This window comes from Corvus brachyrhynchos, unplaced genomic scaffold, assembly GCF_000691975.1.
Source record: "Corvus brachyrhynchos isolate BGI_N302 unplaced genomic scaffold, ASM69197v1 scaffold178, whole genome shotgun sequence".
Lineage (NCBI taxonomy): Eukaryota > Metazoa > Chordata > Aves > Passeriformes > Corvidae > Corvus > Corvus brachyrhynchos.
The window spans coordinates 1,506,407-1,533,328 of record NW_008239304.1 but is presented as its reverse complement, the minus strand read 5'-3'; the positions used below and the strand labels follow the sequence as shown (position 1 = coordinate 1,533,328).

Genomic DNA, 26,922 nt, shown 5'->3' with positions numbered 1-26,922 from the left:
AAAAAAATTGGTGGGGGTTGCAGTGCTTTTTGGATGGGAAGCAGTAAAATATGGGTTTCAACATCATCTTCAGCATTTGTTCTGCTTTGTAGGCACTTCTCTGTCCTATCGTTGAATTCCCTCACTACACTCCAGCCATAGCGTGCTGTAACCACTGAGTTTATATGCACATTATGCATTAAGAACACAAATCCCGGGATGTTATTTCTGACTAAATAAATTTGTAGCAATCTATTTGGTATAAAGGTGGCCTACCTTTTGGGCAGAGGTATTTGAAGGGATAAAAGCTGGAGTTTAATTTATAACTAAGAACCAAACCAGCCATGGCTTCTCCAAAATTCCTCAATATTATTTGCAGAGGCAGCAGTGTGAGGTTTTTTTTCCCCCTCATAATTTTTTGGAGTGGGTTCTAAAGTCCGTGAAATTCCAGTTTTCAATGATATAAATGTTACACTCATGTCCTGTAGTCATTATTGCTAGAACTGCAAGAGATGTAATAAAATCTTAAAAGTTCCAAAGAACTGAAATTTACCATTTGAACAAGTCATAAAAACCTTTTCCTTTCACTTTCTTGCTATGTGAGCAAGATTTGCAAGGAAAACACCTGGCGTGTAAGGAAGTTAAATCACTTTTCTAAGGTCATAAGAGGCGTGTAACATAAGCAGATAGAAAAATCCTAAATGTCTTTCAACATTCAGAACTGGAGTTTGATCATCTCATGTGCTACTGAGTCTTGGCTTTATATTGTTAAATAGTAGTACTAAGGATGGATGCCTGGGAAAATCAGAAGAAACATAATATCTGGAAAATTCTAATGTATTGTCTGAGTGCAGACATAAAATGTATACATTTATCAGTACTTTATTTTTTTAAAAATTTGTTATAGGAATTTCATTTAGGACCAAGTTTAATATGTCTTTTACACTACTAAAATTTAATATTTTACATTCACATTTTGCAGTTTAACTTGTAAATTTTTTTCAATGCAGTGTAGTATAGAGGAAGCTAAACTTATCTGAAATTGCATTTCATTTCTGATCTAAAGCTATGGAACCATAAAAACTCACCACTCTTATATTGCTGAAATTGGTGGGATTTATCAATGTAGTAAGCTATATTTGAAAATCACATGCATTATTATAAATATGTTGTTCAATTAATATAGATCAGCAAGTGGCACTAACTCAAGTTTCATGAATCTTTGTGTTCTTTATACTGTACAGAAAGAGTTTCAGCTGAATAAGTCACTTTCCCACTCTGCAACATATGAAAATTCTTCCAGTAACAATTAAAGTTTAATCTACATCTTCAATGTATTATATTAAAACCAACTGGAAATTGACAATTTTTCATAGGGAGAGAACAACAAAGGCCAAAACATCCGTTTCTATTGTTCCCTTCCAGCTCCCCTGACGCTCCTTTTTTGGCTAGAAATTGCAATTTTTCAAAGACAACTTGGATTTAATGGACAATATAAGCTCTGTTTGAATCCTCCCAGCCAATATTTTCTCTTAAGCTATTAATTGCAGACAACTGGGACATTTTTGATTAAATGATTGATAGTTGAGCCTAAGAAGCTTAGAAGTTTTTGGGTGGATGGCTTTAAGTTCACCAAAGGATTATGCATTGAAAATATTACCATGAGAAGTAGGCCTTGCATAAGGCTTTTTTATTACATTATATTACTTTATTTTTAACCTTTTAATGAAAATGGTATGCATCCTGCTTCCAAATTTTAACTATGCTACTGTTGATGAAAGTTGTATAGTTTTAATAGTGGAAAGTTATATATTTGGAAATAAATTAACTTATCTTAAATACATTATGATAAAAAATTACCTTGCAAGTTTCTAGGTGAAAATTAATATTTAAAAAAAATCTTTGAGATGCAAGTAGTGGAAGGTTTGTAGGTTTGAGGTATGTGGCTTATAGCATGCAGATAGGTACAATTTTTTAGGATGAGTGTTTCTAGATTTTAATTTACTATCAATGGAATGTTTGCTTCTCAAATTAAGTGGAAATGCTTCTAAGCATCTTGAAATTTAGATATTAAACACCGGTCAGCATCCTATAAAAATATGTTTGAACATAATTCATAGTATAGCTATGTGTTAGTGACCTTAAAATATTCTTACCTAAAATCAAGACATGTTTGCAAGAATTTACAAATGCTTTCAGAGTCAGGACAAAGTGAAGAAGAATATTGTTCATTTATTACTAAGCAGCAATATATATACCAGTCAGAGTTCTGCCATTTGTAAACAGCTTCACGCTTTTATTTTGGTGAGCCAAATTTTTTTCTCTCTTTCTCTTCTCAGGTTTGCAAGTACGATTATGTGGAGATTCGCAGTGGCCTTTCTTCTGATTCCAAGCTCCACGGTAAATTCTGCGGTACAGAAGTGCCCGAAGTTATCACCTCGCAGTACAACAACATGCGAATCGAGTTTCGATCTGACAACACCGTCTCAAAAAAAGGCTTCAAGGCACACTTCTTCTCAGGTATAGAAAAGTACCCTTGTATACCTGTAAGTGCCTCTGGGTGTCCACTGGCTAGGTGGAGTGACCACAAAATGAGTGGCTTCTTTGCTTATGGTTCTCCTGCTAGCTTTGAATTAGTTTTATATATATAAATAAACCACTGTCCTGTCTTAAAATACTGTTCTCACTTGTAATGTCTGTAGCAAACATATGGAACATATATAGATAAATAACAGCAGAAGCAAGTAAATTTTGTGAGATAGAGGATGAAAGAAAATATATTGTATTTCTATATTTTTATTAGATTTCTTTTATCCTAAATTTTGTTGCTATTTTTTTCAAATCCCAGTTGTAATGTGATACGAATTGCACACTGTGTACACTAGTATTTTTTCTACTCAAGTCTCTTAATATATTCCATTTGTTGGGAAATTACCACTTTGTGGTACAACATTTGTTTAACATTATGGGTACTTCTGTGCCAAACTTAGCACTTAACGTTTTGCAGAAGAACAGGGTTTAAGATCTTGATCTTGCAAAAAAGCTGTGTCTTTTTATTTATGAGTGTAATTTTACTGAGGGAGATCAGAGCAGTGGAAGTTTGTATCATATGAGGACATAGACTATTGAATAAAGTTACAGGAGTGAAGCTTAAGGTGTGAGGAAATATTTGCTCAACAGTGGCCTCTGCAAATACCCACTGAGAGGGGGACATAGAAATCTGGCTCTGGCAGGAGACCACTCGGTGTTTGTAGCCAAGTTTGCTTTGTGTTTTTCCTGCATGTTTACACGCACACATAGGGATAGGTATCTCACCTTGGGTAAAACAACACAGAACACCAGTCCCATCTGCCCACCTCCCTAAACCAGGTATCAAACAGAAGAATTTGGGAGCTGAATTGTGCCCCAGATTTTTTTGATGGCAGTTAAAAATCTAAATCTGGAGAATCCTGATTACACTTTGCATGTAGTAAAATATGCTACCATTATTAGCATTTGCTTGCTAAAATATTTATCAAAACTGAAATGAAATGGTGTTTCATTGGTTACTGTTAATAACTAATGATTATGACTAATAAGAATCTGTATAATATATAAGTGATGAGGTTTGGAAAGTGAAAAAATATCTACCAAGGTAAACAGTTTAGACGTTGAATATTTTCTTATTTTGACTATTTTGATATTTTTATTAAGCAACTATGAAAGATGAGAAAAGGTGTTTAATCTCATACAAGATGTTAACAAACATTTTGCCTCCTCTAAGTGTATATTTTTTTTTCTGGTCATAGTCTTCCAGAGCTCCATCTTTACATATAGGAAAACTTTTTAATTTTAAATTTATGATTTACATTGGCAAGAAGCATTCAAGGTTTATTCATTATTTGTAGTAAATACGTATGTGCACACAACAGAGCTTTCTCCTAGAAGCACACAGCTAGTCATTTTATGTAGGTCTAGTCCTGCCAGCAGAAATTGTCACATACTTTGACTTTTTACAGGATTAAATATTGACATGTTCAAGTTCTAAAAACTGCAAATGAAGTTTGTTAAATCTTTTTAAGATCTTACAGATATTTCACTTAAGACTGGCAATGATAGTGTAGTAATTTGTGTAAGTTCCGTGGCTCAGAAGTTATGTTTTCTGGACATCCTGATCATTTATACATTTATAGACAGTTAAATCGTGGTTTTCTTTAAAGTAATAGTTAATCTTCACAGATGTATTTATTTATTTTGCTTAAGTGGCTTTTTAAAATGACTGGGTTCCACCAATGAGTGGGTTCCACTAATGCTGTATCTTGGGGAAAGTCTAGACTATAGGTCATGGATTAGAAAGCATCAGGTTGTAATTCTTCAGAATTTTTCCCTTGTATGTTTCAGTGATGAATGAAATGTTCTTATCTTTCCCTCTCAAGGTAATTGAAAAAGAAAAGTTTAAATGATGTCATTGATCACAGAATAAATTCTTTAGTCAGGGATAGTTTTGAACTAATGTGTTTTTTAATGAATAGAAATGTGTGATGTGTCCTGGACATAGTATATATCTAATCTCTTTCAAAAAAACCCCCAAACTTTGATATAAATAGTCTTTGAATTTGTAAGTATATAAATTTACTGAATGCTTCATAATGCATTTCTGCCAGCATTTAATATAAGTTCAAATATTTGAATATGAGTATTTTATTTTTATTCTTTCTCAACTATCTTCCATTTGTTCTAATTTCTAGCAGATTCCATTCTTCTGTGTCATCTGGCTTTCCCTGTTTGACAATGTTTCCTGATTAAAACAGAGATTTTGTAATGCTTGAGGCAAAATTTATGAACTTAAAATATCAAAAAAGAAGATGTCATCTCCAAATAACTAATCAGACATCTTAGGGCTGCCAGAAAACACTGATACTTTCTTATGCCTGAATTCCTTATTCCTTATTATGGGCATAATATGCTATTGATCTGTCAATGAAGAACAGGCTTGAGACTTCAAGTATTTTGACTTTTGGGAGTTGATAACATAATTTTTCAGCTGATGAGGTGTTGTGTTTTTGCCTGTTTATATGTATATTAATCTTCAGAATACAATACTTTTAGAATGATATCTGGGTAGAAATACTTAGACACTTGATTGCGTACATTTAGCAATTTTATTAATTAAACCACAACAGAAGTATGTGTAAGCACTTAGAAAGACATAATGGAAAAAAATGTAATGAATAAAACACATCTTGCACTCTATTCACCAGTAAAGGGCACATGCAATGCTCAGCAAGAGAGAAATGTGGATAAGTTAAATTAGTGTGAAGGTTAGGAACCGTAAAGTGTTCCTCAAGCACAGCCACAAAACTTCCCTTGTTTTCAGCAACTCTTTTGGTGATGAATTCTGCACCACAGCTAGAGTTGAGAAAGGATGGCCCAGCTCCAGCTTAGACGACAGAAAGCAGTTTTTGGGTGGTTGAAACCTGCTGTGATAAACTGTGAAAGCAAACAGCGACATAGGGCAACAGATGACCTGCATTAGGAAGGTATTTATGTTGATACAAGACAACATGTAATTATATTTTTGGCTGTAAAATAGTGTTAACAGACAGACAGGTGCTACTGGAAAGTGAGAAAAACTTTTTTTTTTTCAGCATTCATGTAAAACTTACATTTGATGGGACAGTTCTGAAGAAAGCTCAGTTAGGAGCCTCTGCAGGGATCTAGCTGATCTGCAGAGACTCTATTGCATATTTATAATCAAGTTTTTCAGAAAAAGAGAGGAAACTAGGGGGTCACTAAATATTTTTTTTTTTTTTAAATAATTAAAACTTCTTGGAATCAGATATTAGGCTTCTAAACAAAAAACTTCCAGTAATTAGGATTTTGTTCTTCTCCCTCTTTCTTCTGTCCTCCTCTGTCTCCTGCTTTTGTTATAAGGCCAAGACCTAGGAGTAAGTCCCTGCAGGACTCAACACTCTGCTGGGCCTGTAAGACTAGAGAAGTGTTAAATAATGCCAAAAAGATGATAATGATAATAATAATAATAATATATTTTTAAAAGGCCTTAATCTTTTTTCTGTGATCTTTCTGAGAAGATAACCTAAGGATCTGTCATAGTTTGTCATTAAACTTCAATTTATCATAAGTTTCAGACTTACTTCAGTGTTGTAAATAAACATGATTCTTTGCATAATCATTCAAAATATTCATGGTTTTTGATGTAATGTAGAAATGAGGTTTGTTGGGGCATCTCTTCTTGGGTGGTGAATCATTGAGCAGTTAAAAAGAGACAGCTAGAATGTTTCTAGCCTTGAACACAAACTCACCTCTGGTGCCATCCTGGTACATTTTTTTCCACAGACAAGAAAGCTGCCTGCAAAGAGAAAATTTTTGTTTTTGAATCTTGCAAGGACTTGATACAGGTCCCTTCAGGCCGAGTACGTATTATTCACAGACTGGTGGCCTCTGAGGGTCTCAGAGGTACGACCATTTGTCCTCAGATTGATTCCATCTAATATTTTGTTGAGAATGGATCTTTCCTTCTTCTGAGTACTGAAATGAGAAAAGAAAGAAAGTATCCATTCAAAACTGGGGGGACTCATTTCCATCTGTCAGCATAACAAATGGCTTTGTTTTTACATGGCAAAACATTTGTTCTAGAAACTAATACAGACTAATTGTTTTTTTTTCACAAATTTTTAAACTGGGCAATCAATTTGACAGAAAGTCTGTTCTCAATTATGAAGTGTGAGGAAGGCTTGTTCAACAGTTGCATCCTTGATTAACTATGTACAAGTCATTATTGTAGTTCAAATGTGTTCCAAAATTTCTCCTTTCTACCTTCTGCCCATTATTTTATTTCTGAGGACATCCAACATGGGCCTATTTGCTTATGTACTGGTCTCTTAAGAGATTATTTTACAGAATATAAGCATATTTAATGTTAAAATACTTTTCAGTGTTTTCACAGAGTTTGGTGGATGATGAAAATGGACAGGGCTTTTATTTAGAATTTGTCCACCTACTCTGTACTTGAAAGCTTAACTTGAATGCATTTTGAGCTTGCCTTCCTTTTATTTTGTTATTTTGGTGAAAAATTACAAACTAATGCTTAAGAGGGAAATATTGAAGAGTTTTGTTCATATTATTTCTAATTTCTGAATTGCTTGTTACTGTTCCTCACTTGCAATGTGGAATTAATTTATGATAGTGCTTGCTCTTGCAAAATTATAACTTTGGTTTGAAATTACATCGATTTACTACCTCAGTTTGCAAGGTGCATAAATAGTGTACTGTGGAGCTTTTATGCTTCCCTTCATCATCAAAATGACAAGTAGTATAAGTCTTTGGCTGTATGATTTCGAGAGGTATCTATGTTTTCAACTATTTCTTAACTTTCAAATCTGTTCACATTTGCAGAAAGTTTCCAGAAACTTTCAGTACAAAGAGATTTGAGATTTACGGTACAAAATGCAGTGGATGCTTGGGTTTGACTTGCAGAATTTGCCTCTAAATGTACATTATCATCTCGTATTATAAGTAGAAGCTGATTTGTATGGAAAGATCTTCAAGTAAACAGGTCAAGTGCAGAATGCATTTTGGGAGTGCTGCATACATTTTGGCAGAGGAAGATGATGCGTATGCAATTACAGTGCAAACTTCCTTTGTTGTGTTACTGAATATGAGTAAGGGCAGGGAAAAAATGCATGAGTAAGACAATGAAAAGAGACTTAAATTATCCACAGTGGCTTCTGATCTATAGAAATTCTTGCTGTACCTGCTAAAGTCTGAACTATCACGTTGCCTTGTTTGGAGATAATGTTAACTGCTGCTTTCCAAAGTATACGAGACTGAAGGGGGTAAATGCTCTGCATTCCAGCCCTGCAACAACCAGACCTCTGGGATGACCAAAATTCCTTCGCTCTTTTCCCTCCTCTCTTTTGCATGTTGAAATAGCATGTTGAATTTAGTAAAATACAGGGGAGGTTTAATATGTGTTTGTTTATATATATATGCATATATCTTTATATCTAACAATGTGTATATATGTGTGTATACATATATAGTTCTACATATATGCAAGGATGTGTATACATGTCAGGAGCAGTCTGCCTCTTTTAAAGGGACCAGCCTCACCTAAAACAAGAACAGCTGAATGACATAGAAGCGTGGCAGCTGAGGCCTCTTGCTACAATGACAGCCTGTTAATCTAGTTTGGCTTTTGTCCATGCAATGAATTTGTAGCTGTTTAATGCAGGTCATATTTCCTCCACTACTCTCTGCTTTATTTCTAACACACTAAAAGCTCTTTTGAAGGATTATATGTTAATAAACAGAACTGCATGCTATATTGTAGATCTTGAACTAACTAATGCCAATTTCTTTTTTTTTTTTTCTTTCAATGAAATGGGTTTTTTTGTGATGTTCTGTGATGTCCAGATTCATTCAAAAGTAAAGCATACTGTCACTCTGTTGGGGAAAAAAGCCCAACATATTAGAAAAGCTTATGTGAAATCTTTCTCTTCTTACATGTTTAATGTGTAGAAGTTGAAGTCTTGTTTGATCTATATGTTCCTTTCAAGGTATCACCATTAAATTGTGGAATTAGCATAAAGCTGGAATAATTTGTGTTGTCCATAATCTACACTACCACTTTACTAAAATAAAACTGGATATTTATGAAACTTTTACTAGCTAGACCAATTGAAAGAGTAAAAGCTGGTAAATCTCTTACCTCCTTTGTTCTAGCTTGTTTTACTAGTGTTCCTCTCCCTTAGGAACTAACCTTCATCTCCCATAAAGACAAGACAGACTCTTTGTGCCATAGTGCAAGGCTGCAGGCTGAGCAAAGAGTGGCTAGAACTAAGGCACCACAGAACTGCCTTACTGGGAAGAGTGACTTTGCTGTAGCTTATCCTGCTCTGGACTCAGGCTCCATGCTTGTCTTGGTAGCAAGGTCTGCTGGGACCTGTGTGCTCACCTGAGCTTGTTGTGTATTTTGTAGACAAGGATGAGTGTTCCAAGGACAACGGTGGCTGCCAGCACGAGTGCATCAACACGGTAGGAAGCTACGTCTGCCAGTGCCGGAATGGATTCGTGCTACACGAAAATAAACATGACTGCAAGGAAGGTGAGTAGGAAGGCATTTGAGTGGTTGGTTACACAACTGGCTTGCAGAAAGCTTTCTGCAGTTCTCCTTTCAAACAAAAGAAAGGAAAGAAAGTTCTTGGTAATGGGGTTTTAGACATCTGGGCTTAAGCATTACAACATCCCTCCCCTTTCCCTTCACCTCCATCCCCAGCATTTGTGTGGGCTGAGTTCGAGGTCCACAGGAATGCAGTTTGGAAAACTTGGGATCACTGGCACAGAGTGCTACTTTCAATAGTTCTGTGAAGTGTAGAATATTAAAAGCTCTGATAAAGTATCTATCTAAGGTTGTATTAAACACAGGTCTAGAGTTTCTGGAGAGAAGCCTGGTAAAGTTGTGATTTGCTGCTATCAGTAGCAGTTAGTTTCCTCACAGTCATGTTGAAACCATCTCTACCCTTTCTGGGTTTATTTTAGGTGACATATTCCGACAATATAAGTTCCAGTCAAAGCCCTATGTATCTTTCTTCCTCTTGGCTCTCTCAAGGTGTGGCTACCTTCAAGAAGACAATAGGTTCTGGGGCTTAAGTAGAATTTAAATTGTCTGCAAATGAACCTCAAGTGTGCAATATCATGTGAGCTGCTGTAATTTCTCAATGTTGTTTTCTACCATGGATTTAATTTGAGACTAAAGACATGCCCTTGTGAATCATTTGCATTTTCACTGGTTTTGGAATGCTACTTGCCTACTCTAAAAGTTTTTCTTTTGAAATAATTCCCTGATATTTAGAAAGCAATTTGAGACAGTTAAAAAAACTAAATAAAAAAATGCCTTCTTTTAGTTCTGGGTACTAGTGGTGTAGTTACGAAGTCAGTGACTAAGCTGTTCTTTGTACATACTTGCAATTAAGTCTTTGCTGTTCTCAAATTGTCTATATGTATATCTAGAAACTGTGGTTTAGAAACCAAATTGATTGCTCTCTAGCTGCAGTGAAAATTAGCAAGAAGAGAAAAAAATTGAGAAATTTCTTTTGAGGTTGGAGTAGTGAGACTTTTTATATGGATTTACACACTTGTATGTAAGATAGGGGAATAGGAAGATATTTTATTAGTTTTCAGCATTTATCTTATGTTTATTCCTGTATAGTACTATAGTACTCGAAAAAAAAGCCATCCATTGTAAACAACAGTGTATGTATCACAACAATCCATAAAGAAACATGCTGGGTTAATGCTCTAAAGCACGTGCCTGAGGGGAAGAAAATAACTGCACTCTGAAGAGCATACTTACATATCTTCCTAAAGATCTCTTCCATTTAGTGGCTGCCCTGAAAAAAATAGTACTTTTTTGACTACCTCTGAATGCAGACCCCCAGACTAACTGATGCTATCACTGTTGGCACAGCTGAGTGTGAACAGAAGATCCACAGTCCCAATGGCCTCATCACGAGTCCCAACTGGCCGGACAAGTATCCCAGCAGAAAGGAGTGCACGTGGGAAATCAGTGCTACCCCTGGGCAGAGGGTCAAACTGGTGAGTCTCTGCCTACCCTTCCTTTTCAGCTTTTCTTCCACCAAATCAGCTTCTCAAATGACTGCTCAATGATATGAAACTGTTACTAAACTTTACTGTCAGTTTGCATCCCAGAAGTAAATTTTAAAAATTTGCTGACTCCTGTCAATTTCTGGCCAACAGGGACTACTCAATATGATAGAGCTGTGATTTAAATTTATAGTGATGGGAAATAGTCTGCAAAGGCATACTTTCCTCCTGTCAGACTTTACTATATTGTTGTTGCAACTCATAAAACTTGTGCTAAGTTTTGTCAAATATGGCAGAGGCCATTTTCACAAATTTCAATATATAGAATAAGCAAAGTTTTGAGTTATGAACAGTCCTCTGTACACACCTTTTTCTGTTCTGTTCTTTTTAAGGATGAAAAAGAGATACAAAACCCCTGAGAATCTGGATTTCTCATTTAAAACTGGCTCCAAATTTTAACATAAGTAGAAGAGCAGGCTGGAGTAGATTTGTGAATTTTGTGTCCAGCTGGCTGAGGACAGTGCTGGTGTCCAAAGACAGGCGTAGAAGAGTTTTGATAGCTTTGCAGGTTTACCGAGATTCTGTAGCCTCTGTATGAAGCTGAAGGCATGGTTCTGCCCAGGGGGTTCTTCTTTTAGCTCAGCCCCAGTGCTCCTTCAGCAGTGTACTTGCAGGACAGCCACAACAAAAGCTGGCCTTACATATTTTTAAATGTCATAAATTGATTTTTCAACTGTTTTGGAGCAAATAAAGTTAAGGAGAGAGATGTCTCTGCTTCAGAGAGGTAGAAGCAATAGCCAATACTGGTGCAGGGTTGAAAGGGATATTGTATCTCATAACTACTGACCTTAGCCAAACCCTAACCCCTTGTGCTGGTTTTGGCTGGGGTAGAGTTAATTTTATTCACAGTGGCTGGTATGGGGCTGTGTTTTGGACTTGGGCTGAACAGTGTTGATAACACAGAGATGTTATTGTTATTGCTAAGCAGGGCTTACACAGAGCCAAGGCCTTTTCTGCTGGCAAGGAAGGTGGGGTTCATGGGAGATTGGGGGGAGACACGGACAGGACAGGTGGCCCAAACTGACCACAGGGATATTCCAGGCTATACGGCATCATGCTCAGGATATCAAATCGGGGGAAGACAGAGGAAGGGGATGGTGTTTGTCTTCCCAAGTAAACCTTACACATGATGGAGCCCTTGTGATGGATGAACACCTGCCTGCCCATGGGAAGCAGTGAATTCTTTCCTTGTTTTTCTTTACTTTATGTGTGCGGCTTTTGCTCTCCCTATTAAACTGTCCATATCTCAGCCCACAAGTTTTCTATTGTTTACACTTCCAGTTCTCTCCCCAGTCCTACTGGTGGGGGAGTGAGCAAGCAGCTGTGTAGGGCTTGGCTGCTGCCTGGAATTAAACCACTCCTGTTACTGGTGCTGATGTGGGACTGTGTATGGATCCCTGTTCACCAAAACTAAAAGGGTTAAACTGTACTGGAGGGGGTGGGAGTGGTGGAGAATGAGCAGTGTGCATGTTCTGTCTATTCCAAGGGTGGAAAACAGGTTTCTAATTCAGGCAGCCTTTCTACTGCTGCTTCTGAGCAAGTATTCTTCATACTGACTGAATAAACCAAAGCCAGCCAGGCATGGACATGGGCACGTTACTGTAAAAGCGTTTCCAATACCTATACCCACAGCAGGCAAAATTCCAACATTCAGATTTCTTCAGTGAAATATTTTGTGGTTTACTTTACAAAGAAAAGGTTTTTTTAAATTGGTTTTTGCCGATGGAATCGGAAAACTAGACAGAATTTTACTAGATAGAATTTTCAAAAATGCCTCCATGATTTAGAGTTGGGAGATCTGCTCTTCTGTGCAAGCCAGTAGGGTCAATTCCTAAATTGTATGTGTATAATATCTTCAAGCTGTGTACTACAGCAAGGTCCCATATCAATAATATTAATACCATAATTCCACAATGGATCAGTATTTTTCCTTGGACTTTCACGCTGTATTTAAGTCTATTTTTCATAGCTTACTTGTTCAAATTGAACAAAAAGAGAATCGGTTACTTCATGGTAACAAACCACATGAATTGTGAGGCTGTGCTTGTTTTTTTGAGAGGGGTGTATGTATAGAAACTAATCTTTTGTTGTGATTGCTGTCACTCTGCCTATGAAAAAATGGGTATGCGCTTCAGAACTTTTAAATGAAACATGTAGATAAAGATGGCTTTGAAAATGTACATCGTAGAGAGACTGATTTTCATGAGCTAATCAGCCGGATGTTTATAAGAGACAGGCTTAAGTGTCCCATCCAGGCAGCTCTCCATAAGTGCCACCAACCTATCTACTCGGTTGAGTGGTGTAGATAGAAAGGGCTGGATGGTCAGAAGCTATATGTAACATTTCTGAACACCTTTCCCTCTAAGGAGACAAATCACACGGGGTTAAAATAGTCATGGTGGGGTAGGAATTCAAAAGTATTTGTCCCAGGAAGACAGGGCGTGATTTAATTATACTACCAACTTTATTAAATCATTTGTGAACTCTGTTGGCATCAACTATTCATTTCTGTTTAGGGAAAGTTTGTGTCAGTTCTCCTCTTTCAAATTTGCAAGGAGCCAACTGGTTTTTAAAACACAGAGACTGTCTTTGGGTGTTTTAAAATATCAGGCATTTTGAGCTTTTAAAAGACTATGCATATTAAGATCTGATTTTTCTTTAAAAAGCAAGTTCCTTGGATTCTCTCTGGAATTGCTAGAATCATTTGCTAAAACCACAACCATTTTTTCTGGTCATGTTTGAAGGACACAATATAACATGTCTGTGCTCCTGAAGGCTTAGGAATCCCAGGGAGAAGTCAAATATTAAAAATAATAGGTGTGTCTTACAGTTCATAGTGAGATATGATTCCTTGAGAGTGTTGGTGTTGTTAGGGGTTTTTCATGCTCGTGAGATGTAAACAAAACAGATACAATTTTCCTATAAAAGAAAATGAATTTCTGCAGGCTGTTCTTGGGTCATGTCTATTGCTCCCATTGATTCCAAGTTGGCTTGACTTGGTACTGTGTTTAACTGCGTTTAACTAACTCAGGCTAACTGAGAATTAGTCTCTCAGCTTTCTGGAGTTTTCTTCATCCATCAGGTTTTATTTGGGTATAAATGACAACACATACTTGGCATCATAAAAGTAGGATGGCTGACCGCAGTTTAAGAGCAGCAGGAGTGACTGCTGTACAGCTGTTTTCACTGCCTCTGCAGTTTCAGTCCCTTAATGTAAACCCCACATTTTTACAGTGAAATGGACCTGCATGCACTGCACCATGCAGCTCTTCACAAAAAACAAGTGTTATTCTGAATATTGAAGTTCTCTGGGAAAAAAACCTTTGTGTTAGCTCTTTATATATCCTTTAGGTCAGCTGTTAATATAAATTTCCATCGCATTTCGCACTCTCAGGGTTCCACGAGTGATTTAGTTGGTCAGATTTGGTTTGGTGTACCAGAGAGAATGCTTAATTGTGATATTTGCTCGGCATTTGAGAGTTCAGTTTTATTCCTTTTAATTATTGTTTCTTAATCCTTTTCTGTTTGGTTTTTGGGTTTTTGTTTGAGGTTTTATTGGTTTTTTTAATAAACAGTCATCTACAGGACTACTCATGAAAGCATTTGTACTTGGTGTTTTTATGCTATTTCGTTGAACAAAATACATTTTGAATTTCACCTTAAATTGTAGGTTACTCTGAAAATTCACAAAGATGTATATTGCCTTCTCAGTGTTTACGTGAGGGGAAATTACCAGATATTAAGCTTCAGCATTGTTGTTGAAATTTAGCCCTGGTCAAAAAGCCTTGTTTGAAAACTCTGATGTCCCCTTGAAATAAGTTTGTTTATAACATTCTAGTCTTGGAAGACACTCTTCCATATATGAAATGCAGGTATAAGTTGTATGTGTGTTAACAGTTTCTGTCAGGTATGGCACACACTTTTTGGAAACGCCTGAAGTTTTTTCTAATCAACAATTAACACAATTTTTTAATGTTTGACAATGCTTTCACTAGCAAAAATCTGAACTTAGCATGAAGTGTGCAGCCTGAAACATCTTTAAGTTGTAATAACAAAAAAACAGATCTCTAGATAATAGATTAGAAAATAAAACTTTCATGCATAAACCTTCATGTGGAAAAGTCATTTTCAGAGGCTTCAGTCGCAGTGTGATGTAGGTTTTAAAAAAGGGAGGGGGTGGGGGGGGGAGCCATTATGTTTTGCAGATGTTTCAATCAATCCTCAACTATGTGAGGAAACAATAATTTCTGACTTTTTGCTGTTTTGAATGCTCTGTGAAATTTGGAATAATCCTAAAAACAGTGCAGATTCAGCAGAAAGGCAGCAGTATTCTAGATTTATTATTGTCTGATAGATAGTAGTTGATTATAAAGATTCTAGTGCCTTTCTGCATGAAGGATGATGCACTCTCAAAGTTCACTGTCTTAACTTTTATTCCTCTTTCTCAGGATCAATATGTTATTCAAATCTATGGGCTTCTGGAGGCAGTAATGTTAAATCTGTCATTTTAACTGCATCCTTATATTCTAAAATGTGTTAACATGTATATGTATGTACCATGTAAATACAGTCCCACAATGGGTCATTTTACTTTTTTTCCCCTAGACATTCAATGAATTTGAAATAGAACAACATCAAGAATGTGCTTATGACCACTTGGAAGTGTTTGATGGTGAAAGTGAAAAATCGCCAATCCTGGGGCGCTTATGTGGCAATAAAATACCAGATCCTCTTATTGCTACTGGAAACAAAATGTTTCTCCGCTTTATTTCCGATGCATCAGTTCAAAGAAAAGGCTTCCAAGCAACGCACTCTACAGGTCAGAAATCAGGACGTGATTTTTACTAATAACTCACCCATTGCTCTTTGGTGGTAGATATTCAGACTTTTGTAGGAAAGGGATGAGTTCACAGATAAGACAATGTAACAGCTGTATTTAATGAAACCTTAAGCACAGTAGGAAAAGTCTGAGACTGCAGAAAGTATTCTCTAATATTTTAGATATTTCTCTCTCCCTGTCTCTCTCTCATGTGTAAGAAATTAAAAGATGTTGAAACAAAGTCAGATAAGAAATGAGATTCCTTAGGATTCATGACCTGAGATCACAAAAGATTCAGTATCTTTTCACTGTATATGTAATGATAACACTTAACTGGGACATGTGATGCACGTCCATTACTTTCCTGTTCTAAATTAAACAAAAATCTGGGTTTTGTGTAAACACACATTACTTTCCTGTAGTGCTTAAAAGGCAAGATAAGCCAAAGAAGAATAAGAAAAAAAAAAATTGAAGACTTTCTTAGGTCTGTTAAAATATAATGTCCTTCATATTTATCATTCAATTTTCTTGTTTGGCAGAAGTCACTGAAGTTGGAAACAATGGTTTGTAATTGATTAATAGAGTTTTTGGGACATTTTCAGCGTGGAGATTTTTTCCCCCGATATTGCTTGGCTTACAGTGGCCCCTAGTGCTGAACCTCTGAACATCCGGTGCCTGCTGTACGACAAGGGGATTTCGGGTTTTTTTGGCCTTTGTTTTAATCTTCAATCCTAATGTCTGTCTTTACAGAGTTCATTCTTATTTATACAGGCAATAAATAATGCAGAAAATATTTAATAAATATCTCTGCTAGGAGATAAGATTTAATGACAGGTAATAGCTATTAATAGAATAATCAAGATTATGGATCACTGTTAATGTAATTTGATATTACCCAAAGTATCCATCAAGTTGATGTGTAGTGCACAGCTAAGACATCCTCACATATATCAATGCTGGCATTTTCTCTTTTTCCTTCTGCTTTGTTATGAATAATTCAAAATCTTTAGTAATTTAATTCCCCTTTCAGAGAAAGAGAGTAGACAACAATATATGAACTCTTTGTGATCTGGCCTTGAAAATGAAAAGTTTAGCTTCCTGTAATTCAGTTTGTTTTTCTTGTGGAAAATCATCTTTTACAAGCCTCCAATGTTTTGCCTTCCCTACTGCAGTAACACTTGCCCTTAGATACAAAATTAGATAGAAGTAATAATTACCCACTTTCAATTACCTCAGGGTATATAGTTAAAGGTCAGAACTCTTGCTAGAACAGGTGTTGTAAAACTTCTATCTCATTTATTATCCTCACTTTCAGTTTGCAGAATTGGAACAATCAGTGTGTGAATGAAGTTCAGAGGTATACTCCCTAACTTCTAAAGATTGCAAGTTTTGTTATGACTTGCCAGATTTTCCCTCATATCTGCTGAGCTTTTTGTGCCTAAAATATAAAAACATTCTCGACATGCACAAGCATGTGCTTTCCTGAGAAACTGAGAGAAATAAAATCTACCCAGTTTTTAAGAATATTATAAAAAACTACAAAGTTTACCTCCTTAAGAGAGGACATTTATTCCTGTCAGCTGCTGTTGCACAGACTGCCCCCTGAGATGAGCTCTCATCACTGGCATGTACCTGGAGGTAGTGTTTGAATGAGGAACAACTCGGGTCTTGCAGTCTATTCCTTCAGTCTTGAGCCAAATACAGATGCACTGTGAGAGTTCTGTGAGAATTTTACCTCTGTGCTGTCAGTACACATGTGAATGAGCAGATACCTAACAAGCATATGGGCAGAGGATTGTATTCCCTTTGGTTATCTTTTCTAGAAAAAAAATTCTTGATGGTATGCAATGGAAGTAGACAGGGCTGTGTTCGACCCTGCATAGCTGTGCAGGCAGACAGGGAGTGCTGAGGAAGCTGCTCCCTTCACTTCTAACATGTTGGCAGAACTCACTCAGTAAAAAGTCTGGTGTAACACAACAGCAGTGAAAGAGTAGCTGGATTCTGCACCCAGAGCTGTCTCTGCTGCTGCATTCCTGGCCTCTTCATGATTTAATGGCCTCTTATTATTCCAGTAGATGCTGTCGATGACGTTGATTTCCCTTCTATGACACTTTTTGGCTTGAAGTGCTACCCAATTTCCAAATTTCCATTTAATATTTCAGAAAACAGAATAAAAATGTAGCAGCAGATACAGTGAAGTTTAAAAAAAAATAAACTGGATAGAAAGGCTTCCTTGGGTGGAGCAAAACTTATAAAATGCTGTTTTGAAAGTGAAACACAGTTTTAGAAGGAGATTCTGTCATATTTTCCCTGTTCAGAAAAGGCATAACCCATCCAAGAGGAATTCATAAAAATGTTCCTGACAGAGCATTAAACATCATTGCTCAGGGAGTGATCTGTTTGCCCTAACTCAGGCATCTAGTTATCTTCTGGACAGCTTCATTTATGGTGCCTGGCCTCCCGCCACTGCTCTAGGAGGTTGCAGATCTACTGTAGGTCCTATTCCTATCTGTCAGTGGTGGGAGGATGTCTCAAACAAATTTGGATATCTCAAATGTCACTCAGTTTAGAGGCCTGTGTTGCTTCCAAAATAACTGTAATAATTCAGTATGGGAGTGCTAAATCAATTTATAATCTTGTTTCATTAGTTCAGATGGTGTGGGCTTAAGCTTTTCCCATCTGTCTGGCTTGTTAAACAGTCAAGAAACTGGTGCTCAATTTGCTCATATGTTTGTAAGAAGCCTGAAAGTCCCTAGAAAGGTCATGAAACATGAGAGGGCTTTTGTGCCGTAGCTGATCTAGAAAAAGTCTTTCATCTGAAGCTGCCAGATGACCATCATTTTACAAGTTGGACATATTTCCTTACAGTTAGAATCATCCATCTTGCCTGCTGCAGAGCAGCCATGCCTGCACGATGGAAACCACGATGGGTGGTGCGGCCGGGTTACCTCTGGTACCAAGGCTTTGCAAGCAGTGCTGCATGGCACTGTCCCACGTCTTATGCAGTGCCTCATTGTGCAGGCTGGATGTAGGCTTCTGAAACTACAACTTGATTCTTAAGAAACTGAAAATTTGGCTTGTAATTTCTATACTAAAATATGAGGCTATAATCTGCGAGAGAAGGGCAGGGGAACGGGAATTGCCATTTTCTGTGGTTGAATGGCTACAACTTTCCTTTAAGCTCCTGTCCTCTGTAGCAAGCAGAGGGAAAGAATGTAGACAGGTCATTAAACATTTTCTCCTTTGCAGCTGTTTGGTATCTGAGGCAGGGAGATGTTCCTAATATTGGCAAGAGTCCAGTCAAACAAAAAATAAACCTAAAACAATCCCCTCTTCTCTCAACAAAAGAAAAGGAAATAAATGAAATTCAGAATAGGGAGAAAAAACAGTATATTAGAATAGCAATGAGAAATAACTGCTTGAACTATCTTATTTACCAATGTTTTATCATATGCTCCTATTTGTTCTTTAAAAGCGAAAAAAGTTTGAAATTTCAGATTGAACAGATCACGCATAATGGATTACTTACATAGTTTGTATTTCCTGGTTTTATTCCTTCATTTCCCTATTAAGAAAAAACCCACCCTTTTTCAAAAGTAAAGATTTGGTCATTACCATTATTAACTCTTAGGTGAAATGTGACTCCTCACAATGTAATAGTGCAATTGGTCTTGTTTAGTGTGGGTGGAGTCTGTGACACTGAAGTCAAAGTGTCTCTTCACCAAAGCTTGGAAAGACTTGAATCTCGCTGTTTGTTTCAGGTTACTCTAAAATGATCAATCAGTATTATCTACATATTTTTAAATGCAGATTAAATTATCTGTTCATTTATTTATAAAAATTACATCTAAACTTGTGTGTCTCAGTATTTTGTTCAGGCTCATTTGCACTTGATGTTTTTATGGGTGCTTTAAGAGATGATTTGTTCTTGATGAGAAACCAAAGCTAAATTATTGTGTTTGCATTGAAATCTTTGTACCTGTAAAGTAAAAAAGCCTCCACCCACCTTTTAGAAACATGACAAACAATGCATTTTTCCCCTTAAGTACAATTTCCATCTATTCTTGCTTGGATTCTAACAAGACTTTTATTTATTTGTTGGACAGCTTATTCACCTATACACTAAAGCTAATTCATATTTCAATTCTGAACACTTTGAGCAGTTATAAACAAGCTCTAAAGCCCCACATCTATTTTGCAACTGTGTACAAATAGAGATTTATGCTAAAATAATGATTTTGAAAAAAGGCAGGGATCTCCAGCTAAAGGCTTGCCTCATGAGCAGGCTTTCAGCTACAAGACTTTCTCTGGTGGCAGCAGCTTTCTCCCAATCACACTCTTTTGCAGAGAAGGGCCTGTTCATGGACTACACAGCAAACAAGGTAGCAAGCTTGGCAGTGGTATTTAGTATTGAGCTGGATCTCCAGGTGCCACGTTATGGTTAAAGACGACACTACTGTGAAACAAAAGAGTTTTGCACTCAGCCACTGACTGTGTGTGTGCTGGACCTGATCCTCCCCTATCACTTGCAAATGGTGTCATTAACTCATGTGGAAATGTCACCACTGAAATGTGGGTACCCTTACAGCAACTGTCTTGCTGGCCACAGGAACCTTTTCAAGTGCCTGCCCAAAGACTGTCATACTGCTTAAGCCACATTCCTTACAGCTTTGGTGTTCCCTGTCTTTGTCTTCCACTTGAAAATTATGAACTATGTTCAAGTCTCTCTAGTTATAAAACAGAATTTATATAACAAATACTCAGAATGATGGATTTATGTTCCTACAGGGTAGTACTTCGCTTTCAGCTTTTTTGACTACCCTCCTTGGGTAAATGTGCTCAGCCTGAATAAGACTGGGCATCTATGAAAAGAAAACACAAATTTGCACTGAATAAGCTTCACCATCTTTTTTTCCCCTCCATTTAGAGTGTGGTGGTCGGTTGAAAGCTGAACTCAAGCCCAAGGACCTGTACTCGCATGCTCAGTTTGGTGATAACAACTACCCGGTTCAGGCGGACTGCGACTGGCTCCTGGTGGCCGAGCGCGGCTCTCGCGTCGAGTTAATGTTCCAGACTTTCGAGGTTGAGGAGGAGGCAGACTGTGGCTATGATTACGTGGAGCTTTTTGATGGTCATGATAAGACAGCTGTGAGACTCGGTCGATTTTGTGGATCTGGGGTAAGTAAATAGATATAAAACTTTTTTTTTGGTTTCTGCAAAAAGAATAAGAAAGGCAGGGCAGAGGAAGGTAAGGATCATGAGGTTTCATTACTACACCTTGTAGTGAAGATACTAGATTATCTACTTCAGATTTTAATGTATAAATTTGCAGGCTTGTAGTACAATAACTCCCTTGAAATACTTTAATCAATAAATATTCTTACCTATTTTTTGACCAAAGTATTGTAATGTTATGTTAATCTTTAAGTAGCTGGTAGTGGTGTGTTTATCAGCACACAAAAAAGTTAGCAGCTTTTTCCCTTATGTAGAGGGAAGTGCAGCAGTGTTGAAAATTATTACATTAAAATTCTTTGAGTTGGAAAGAAGACACATTTTACAGTAAGAGGGGCAGCTGGGAGGTATTTAGAGTGTGCTCATTGACTTCTTAAGTCTGATTTTAGGAAAAAATGGGTCCTAACCTGAGTGATTAATATGGGCCTTAAGAAAATCATGAAATCCTATATGCATTCTGACACATTTTAACTGTGAGACATGGAGGAAATTGGCCAGATGACACACTGAAAATGCTGTATCCTATTTCTCATTTTAGACTTGCGCTGGTCTGCTGGCTGCCTGCCTTGTGAAAACCAGTGCAATGATCCCACAAGTCCTCATCAATTCTTTATATGTGCGCCAGGGCAAGCACACTTTCCTACATATACTCTTTGCCTAGATAAAAGGCTTCAAAGACTCTACATGAGATGACAGAAGCTCTTAAGTAATTATGTGTCACTTTTTTGAGCCACTGTGCTGGATCAAACATCTTAGTCATTCAGACAAGTCACCTGTAAACTGCCTTAAATCCTTTTAGTGAATTTTTGAACACTAATTAATGATGCACAAAAGGTGCTTCCATTTGAACTGTTGGGAATCTATTGAAAGGGAAATGCTACAACTGAGCCTAAAATCTACTAATTTACACAAAACAGTATTTTTCTTTGCAAGTTACTGTTTTATTTTACAAATAGAAGTGCAGCGAACAAGAAAATGGGCTGAATTATTTTCTTCTTTTTGGGGCTCGGGGTGGAATGATTGAGTACTGGCAGTGGCGGTTTGGTTCTGGTAAGATGTAAATGAATGGCTTCAGATGCCACATAGGAAAGATACAATTAAATAGAAAAGCTATTGAAAATAAAAACCAAAATGATCCAAGCTGGAGTGGGAAAAAGACACTGTTAGTATATATTAACAACTTCTCAACTTTAGAAAGAGGATTTGGTAGTTCAGCTGATATTTCTGATCGATGTGCTTCAGTAATAAAACCGGACATTGTGAGGGCTATGAAGAATGAGATGGAAAATAGGTATTGACCTCTGTTTATCTAAATTTAGAATATTGTACGTGGTCCTGCCCAGTCACTGTCTTACTCCAGCTGAACTAGAGAGAAACTAGGAGTTTAGGTTATTTCCTCAGTCTGTCTCAAAAATTCTTCGCCTGTAATTGAGAGCTGAATGAGATAGAACTATTCTGTCTGATGATGTCAGATGACATCATATGAGACACAGTGGAAGTACATGATGAGGCATAGCAGAAAAAGAAAAATATTTGTAAGGAAAAAAAATAGTGAAGGAATACACAGAGTAGGCAAATAATTTTTTTCTCTTTATTGATTTATTTTAGCCACCAGAAGAAATTTATTCAGCAGGGGAATCTCTTTTACTTCACTTTCACACTGATGATACAATCAACAAGAAAGGATTTCATATACGATACAGAAGTATAAAATATCCAGATAGCATGCGCACCAAAAAATAACACAAGAACCTCTATGCCAGAAAAGGAGAGTGAGAAAGAATGCACAGTGAAAAGGAAGGAAGGCGTGTCATTTTTTTTTTTTTAAACTGAAGTTATTAGCACAAATGTTTATTATAAGTTCAGTGGAAATGCTGACTTATAAGACTAGAGACTGAAATAAAATAAAAGAAGAAAATCACCTACCCTAGTGGAATAGTCAAGATGATGATGTGCAGGCTCCATACTTGACTGTCTCTGCAGAGCTTGTGAAAGGACTTTGCATGCAGGGAGAATATAAAAGCTTTTGTTCATGGTCCAGTATTTGCTAGAGCTGCGTGTGGATTCAATCAGTTTCATTCAGGGGAAGTGACCCCGTAGACCATTCTTCCTACTGACAATTGTATGGTGTCTAGGAGGAAAAGAAGCTCTTTTAGGTCACACACTCAAAATACTGTCCTTCTACCCAGTTGCTTTGACTTTGAATCCTGCATACGTCGTGTACAAGGACTTGAAAGAAGATATGGGATGGGAAGTCCTTCCTGCATTGTTCTGTACTTTTTACAAATTCATCTGTCATATCAGGTTATCAGTGTTTTGAAACTGGAAAATCTTACTTCTGAAACATAACTGATCTATAGAGTATTTTGTTTTACTAATGACTGAGAAGTCTGAACTGTTACATCAGTCATCACTAGTTGACTGAATTTGAATGGTGTAAGCATCTGAAAATGTTTGGTTTACTGGTTAAGTAAGCTATCTCTGATGATGTGCTCTTATTTTGCACTGAATATAGAAAGAGACTGAGATGAAAACCTGTCCTGAATCAAAATCAGTATCCATGAGAGAGAGAAATGGTCAAGGATCATCTGAAAATCCTCCTACTGAATTTGTTTTCAGCAGTACATTTGAAACCACTGCTAAGCTTTATTTCTTTGGACCTTTTTGTGAATGAGCTGTTTGCCTGATTTAGTTACTCAGAAATTAAGCTGCAGTAGTGTCCAAAAGAGAAGTTTCCCAAAGAGGTTTTTGTTAGGGTTTTTTTTGTAAGAGTAAGAATATCCATGATGGTGAAAAAAGCAAAACAAAACAACAGACCCAGGATTTTTATGATATCAAGTGTGAATTCCTATGGTGCTATTCCATGAACATTAAAAAAACCAAACAAACCGAGAAGTTTTAGACTTTTGAGCCAACAGTTTGCAGATCATGAATGTCTCACTATACCTGGCTGCATCTGGAGAAGGAAGGCTTCATTGCTCCGATGGAAAGTGGGTTGCAATGGCAGCGCTATTCCTGTGGAACAACTACTATTATTGCCTTAGAATCCTCACACACAATCAGACAGATCTTCCTGTAGATACACTTCTAATTTGATAAATAATTTGACAATTCAAGCATCTTAGCATACACTAACAAAAGGATCTTCAAGCAAAAGCCCGATCTGCAGAGAGAGATCTTCTGCTGTAAATACAGTGACCTGCTTTTGATGTAGAGTTATGTTACATTTAGAACTGAGATACTCTATGTGCTTTAGGCCGTACATGGCTTTAGTCATAATGTATATGCATTATGTAAGTATTGTATGAATGAGTGCTCCAGGAGAGTGAGAGGTATTGTGTGGGTGAATATGGAATTGTTTCTTTATGTGCCAAGTTCTATCAGGACCCTGTTTGACTGTAGCAACTTTTCTTTAAAGGCTTCATAGACAGATAACAAGGACTTCTAGTTTGCAAGAATCAAGTTTAAATGAAGTATTATGTTTCACTTACAAGAAATATTATTTTGATATCCTTTGATGTAAGTTGCTACTCAGATTAGCTTAGTTTTTGTTTCCTTCTATGGACATACATTGGCACTAATAAATCTGACCTTTTTTATAAAAATAAAAACCGAATGTCTGTATAGGTGTCTTTGGTTGTTTTAGCAGCCCTGTTACTGCTCATATATATTTTTCTTTTTAGACTGATGCGTGTGAATTTCAAAAACTTAATAATTTCTGTATTTTTATAATGCTGCTACACTGTCTTTTTGGCTCATTTTTCAGGTTGTTTGATCAAGAAATGAACTACAAACATTTTCTCCAAGATATTTTACTACAGAATTCAGCCAGAGATATTGCTGAAGTTAAAAAAATGTGTATTCGTAATGTTGTTACATAATTTATCAGCTGGGTGGAATTCCAATGCTTGAATTTCTGAAAGGAAAAGCAAGCAGCAGGAGTGTCTCCCTGGCAAGGTTAATCAAAAGGAGCTGGGAAATTCTGAGGCTGAGATCAAATGCAAGTTTCCGTGCTATCTTATTTTCCACTTTTCTGTTCCGGTCTCCCCTTAGTATTATCTCTCTCTGTTTGCTAAAGCCTTCCTTTTCTCTAAATTAGGCTTTCTTATTCCTCTCAAGATTACTCTAATAATCACAGGGTTGAGCCAAGTTCATGTTTTTTTGGAAAGGTTTTTCTTGTTGTTCTTGATTCATACAGGCCCCTGTATAAATCCTGCTGTTCTATGTTGAATAGCGCAGCTGGAATGGATGGAGAGGAGGTTGGACTGGGGGCAACACATTATGGTGTATTTCCAAAACTCTGTGGAAGGTGCTTCTTTATGGTCATATCAAAAAATTGCTTTTGAGTACAGCATTTCTGGGATTGTTTCATATGGAATATGTAGAAGTCAGAAGAGAGTAGTTGCCATAACTTTGAATACAAAGTTTGATTTTATTTCTCTGATTGCTTATTCCATTGTAGATCTCATATGCTTCAGAGTGGTGAAAATGCAGAAGGTGTTCTTAATGATTATCTTGATGATAAATGGACCATATGGGTTGTATCTTCTCATTGGCCATGATCCTAGTCAGTGCCTTGTGGTGCTATCAGATGCTATTAAAACCATAGCTATTTACAAGTCCTAGGTGGTTTTCCCTGATGTAATGAAAAATGAACTCCTCCCTTAGGGGAAGCATGCCTCATAAATAGCCTAACAATCAGAAAATAATGAAAAAAGAATTAATTTTGATATTTGAAATTGTGAAAAGGAGTGTGGGTTATCCACATGTGCAGTTCCAGCTTTGAGATCTAGTTACAGTGCATTTACTGGCAACATTCCCATCAGGATGAAGATGATACTCGCTTGTTCTGCTTCCTATTTGACAAACTTTTTTGACTGTGGCAAAGTTAATGGATTTAAATTACTTTTCCTGGAGCATATAGTAAAGTTTTCTCAACTACATCAAGAGCTTCTGATTTGATGAGTTTTATTCTTTAATGTTGTTAAATTCAGCGTAAAGTGTTATTTTGATGGAATAGGCTGGTTCTGCATGGCTGACAGCTCTTGGAGAATTTAAGTCTGTGGCAGACCAAATCCTGTGATCCTTGATATCCTGTTATCATGCTCAGATAATCAGATAAGAGGGAAGGTATGTTTGTGAGAGGCTATTCTTGTGCCCTTAAAAAAAAAAACCTCAAACAAACAAAGAGGAAAAAAAAGTAAAAAAAGAATAAAAGTCGTCAGTGAAAGCAGTTAAAATGGTTGCCTTACGTACAAGCTGTGGAGGTCAAGCTGAAGTGAATAAAGCAAGGCAGGTGCACACACAGCAAATGTTCTGTTCTTTGCTGGCCTTTTATTATAGTCGACAACATATTTGAGTAACATTGCCTTTCTGTGAGACAGTGAGTTGACCTAAGCATGGGTGAGAGCCAAATCAGATCCTTAACACAATATTGCAGAGTTACTTTTTCATTTAAAGCAGATTGCTTTTGAACCACTGTAAAAATTAAATTATTGGATGGAAGCTTTATCCACCTGGGGAATAGGGTTGCAATTTTGCTATGGTGCTGGGGTGTAAGTGGCACACCTAATTTGTTCTAACAGAGGAAATTGTTGTTGACCTCACAGGCTGTGTGTGTGCTGCACTAACTGTGTGCTGCACTGCCATAGAGAGTGGTGACCGTCAAGGCTCACTGGAACTTCTATAATTAAATGGTTCTGTTCTGCCAAAATTTACAGATCTCAGACTTTAGGGACCTGATATGTGTATGCAATTTCAGGAAAGCATTCAATCTTAAAATAGACCTGGCCAGTAACCAGAGGAGAATTTTGCTTTGACTTCAGGCCTTCAGTTGGGTCCAAATGAGTAATAGGAGGGGATGGGTTATATCACATTAACGTATGTGATCATGCAGATTGGCAGAACCTTACCAAAGGACTTGCTCTTATTTTGATTTTATCATTGCTGATTATGATTCAATTATTAATTGGTCAGTCAAGAAAAGAAAGAGGAGCCAGAACAAATAAAATGCCTGAAAAAGCAAAATATAAAGCTACCACAGACACAACTACATTATATTATAAAGAAAAAAGGAGTCTCCAAAGTCAGCACTGTTGCTGATACATTATTTTTTCAATGCATCCTTCATATTCTTTAAAACTGCTTTATGCTGTATTGCTTTCCCTTACCTAGGGAATGGTTAGATGATTAATTGCAGTGGTTAGTGAATTTTTCAAACAGAGAAC

The 26,922-nt window shown here is 36.9% G+C and overlaps 1 protein-coding gene across 2 annotated transcripts in view; it reads left to right on the top strand.

The window, feature by feature from the left end:
• TLL1 (tolloid like 1) overlaps window positions 1-25,638 on the top strand; it is a 130,854-nt gene extending 105,216 nt beyond the window's left edge. For both annotated transcript variants that reach the window (XM_008638587.2, XM_017740639.1), the window contains exons 16-21: window positions 2,319-2,499; window positions 8,960-9,085; window positions 10,448-10,575; window positions 15,250-15,463; window positions 20,391-20,641; window positions 22,304-25,638. In XM_008638587.2, coding sequence (XP_008636809.1) covers window positions 2,319-2,499; window positions 8,960-9,085; window positions 10,448-10,575; window positions 15,250-15,463; window positions 20,391-20,641; window positions 22,304-22,438 — 1,035 coding nt within the window. In that variant the 3' untranslated portion in view covers window positions 22,439-25,638. The remainder of the gene's footprint in view (window positions 1-2,318; window positions 2,500-8,959; window positions 9,086-10,447; window positions 10,576-15,249; window positions 15,464-20,390; window positions 20,642-22,303) is intronic.
• The last annotated feature ends 1,284 nt before the right edge of the window (window positions 25,639-26,922 follow it).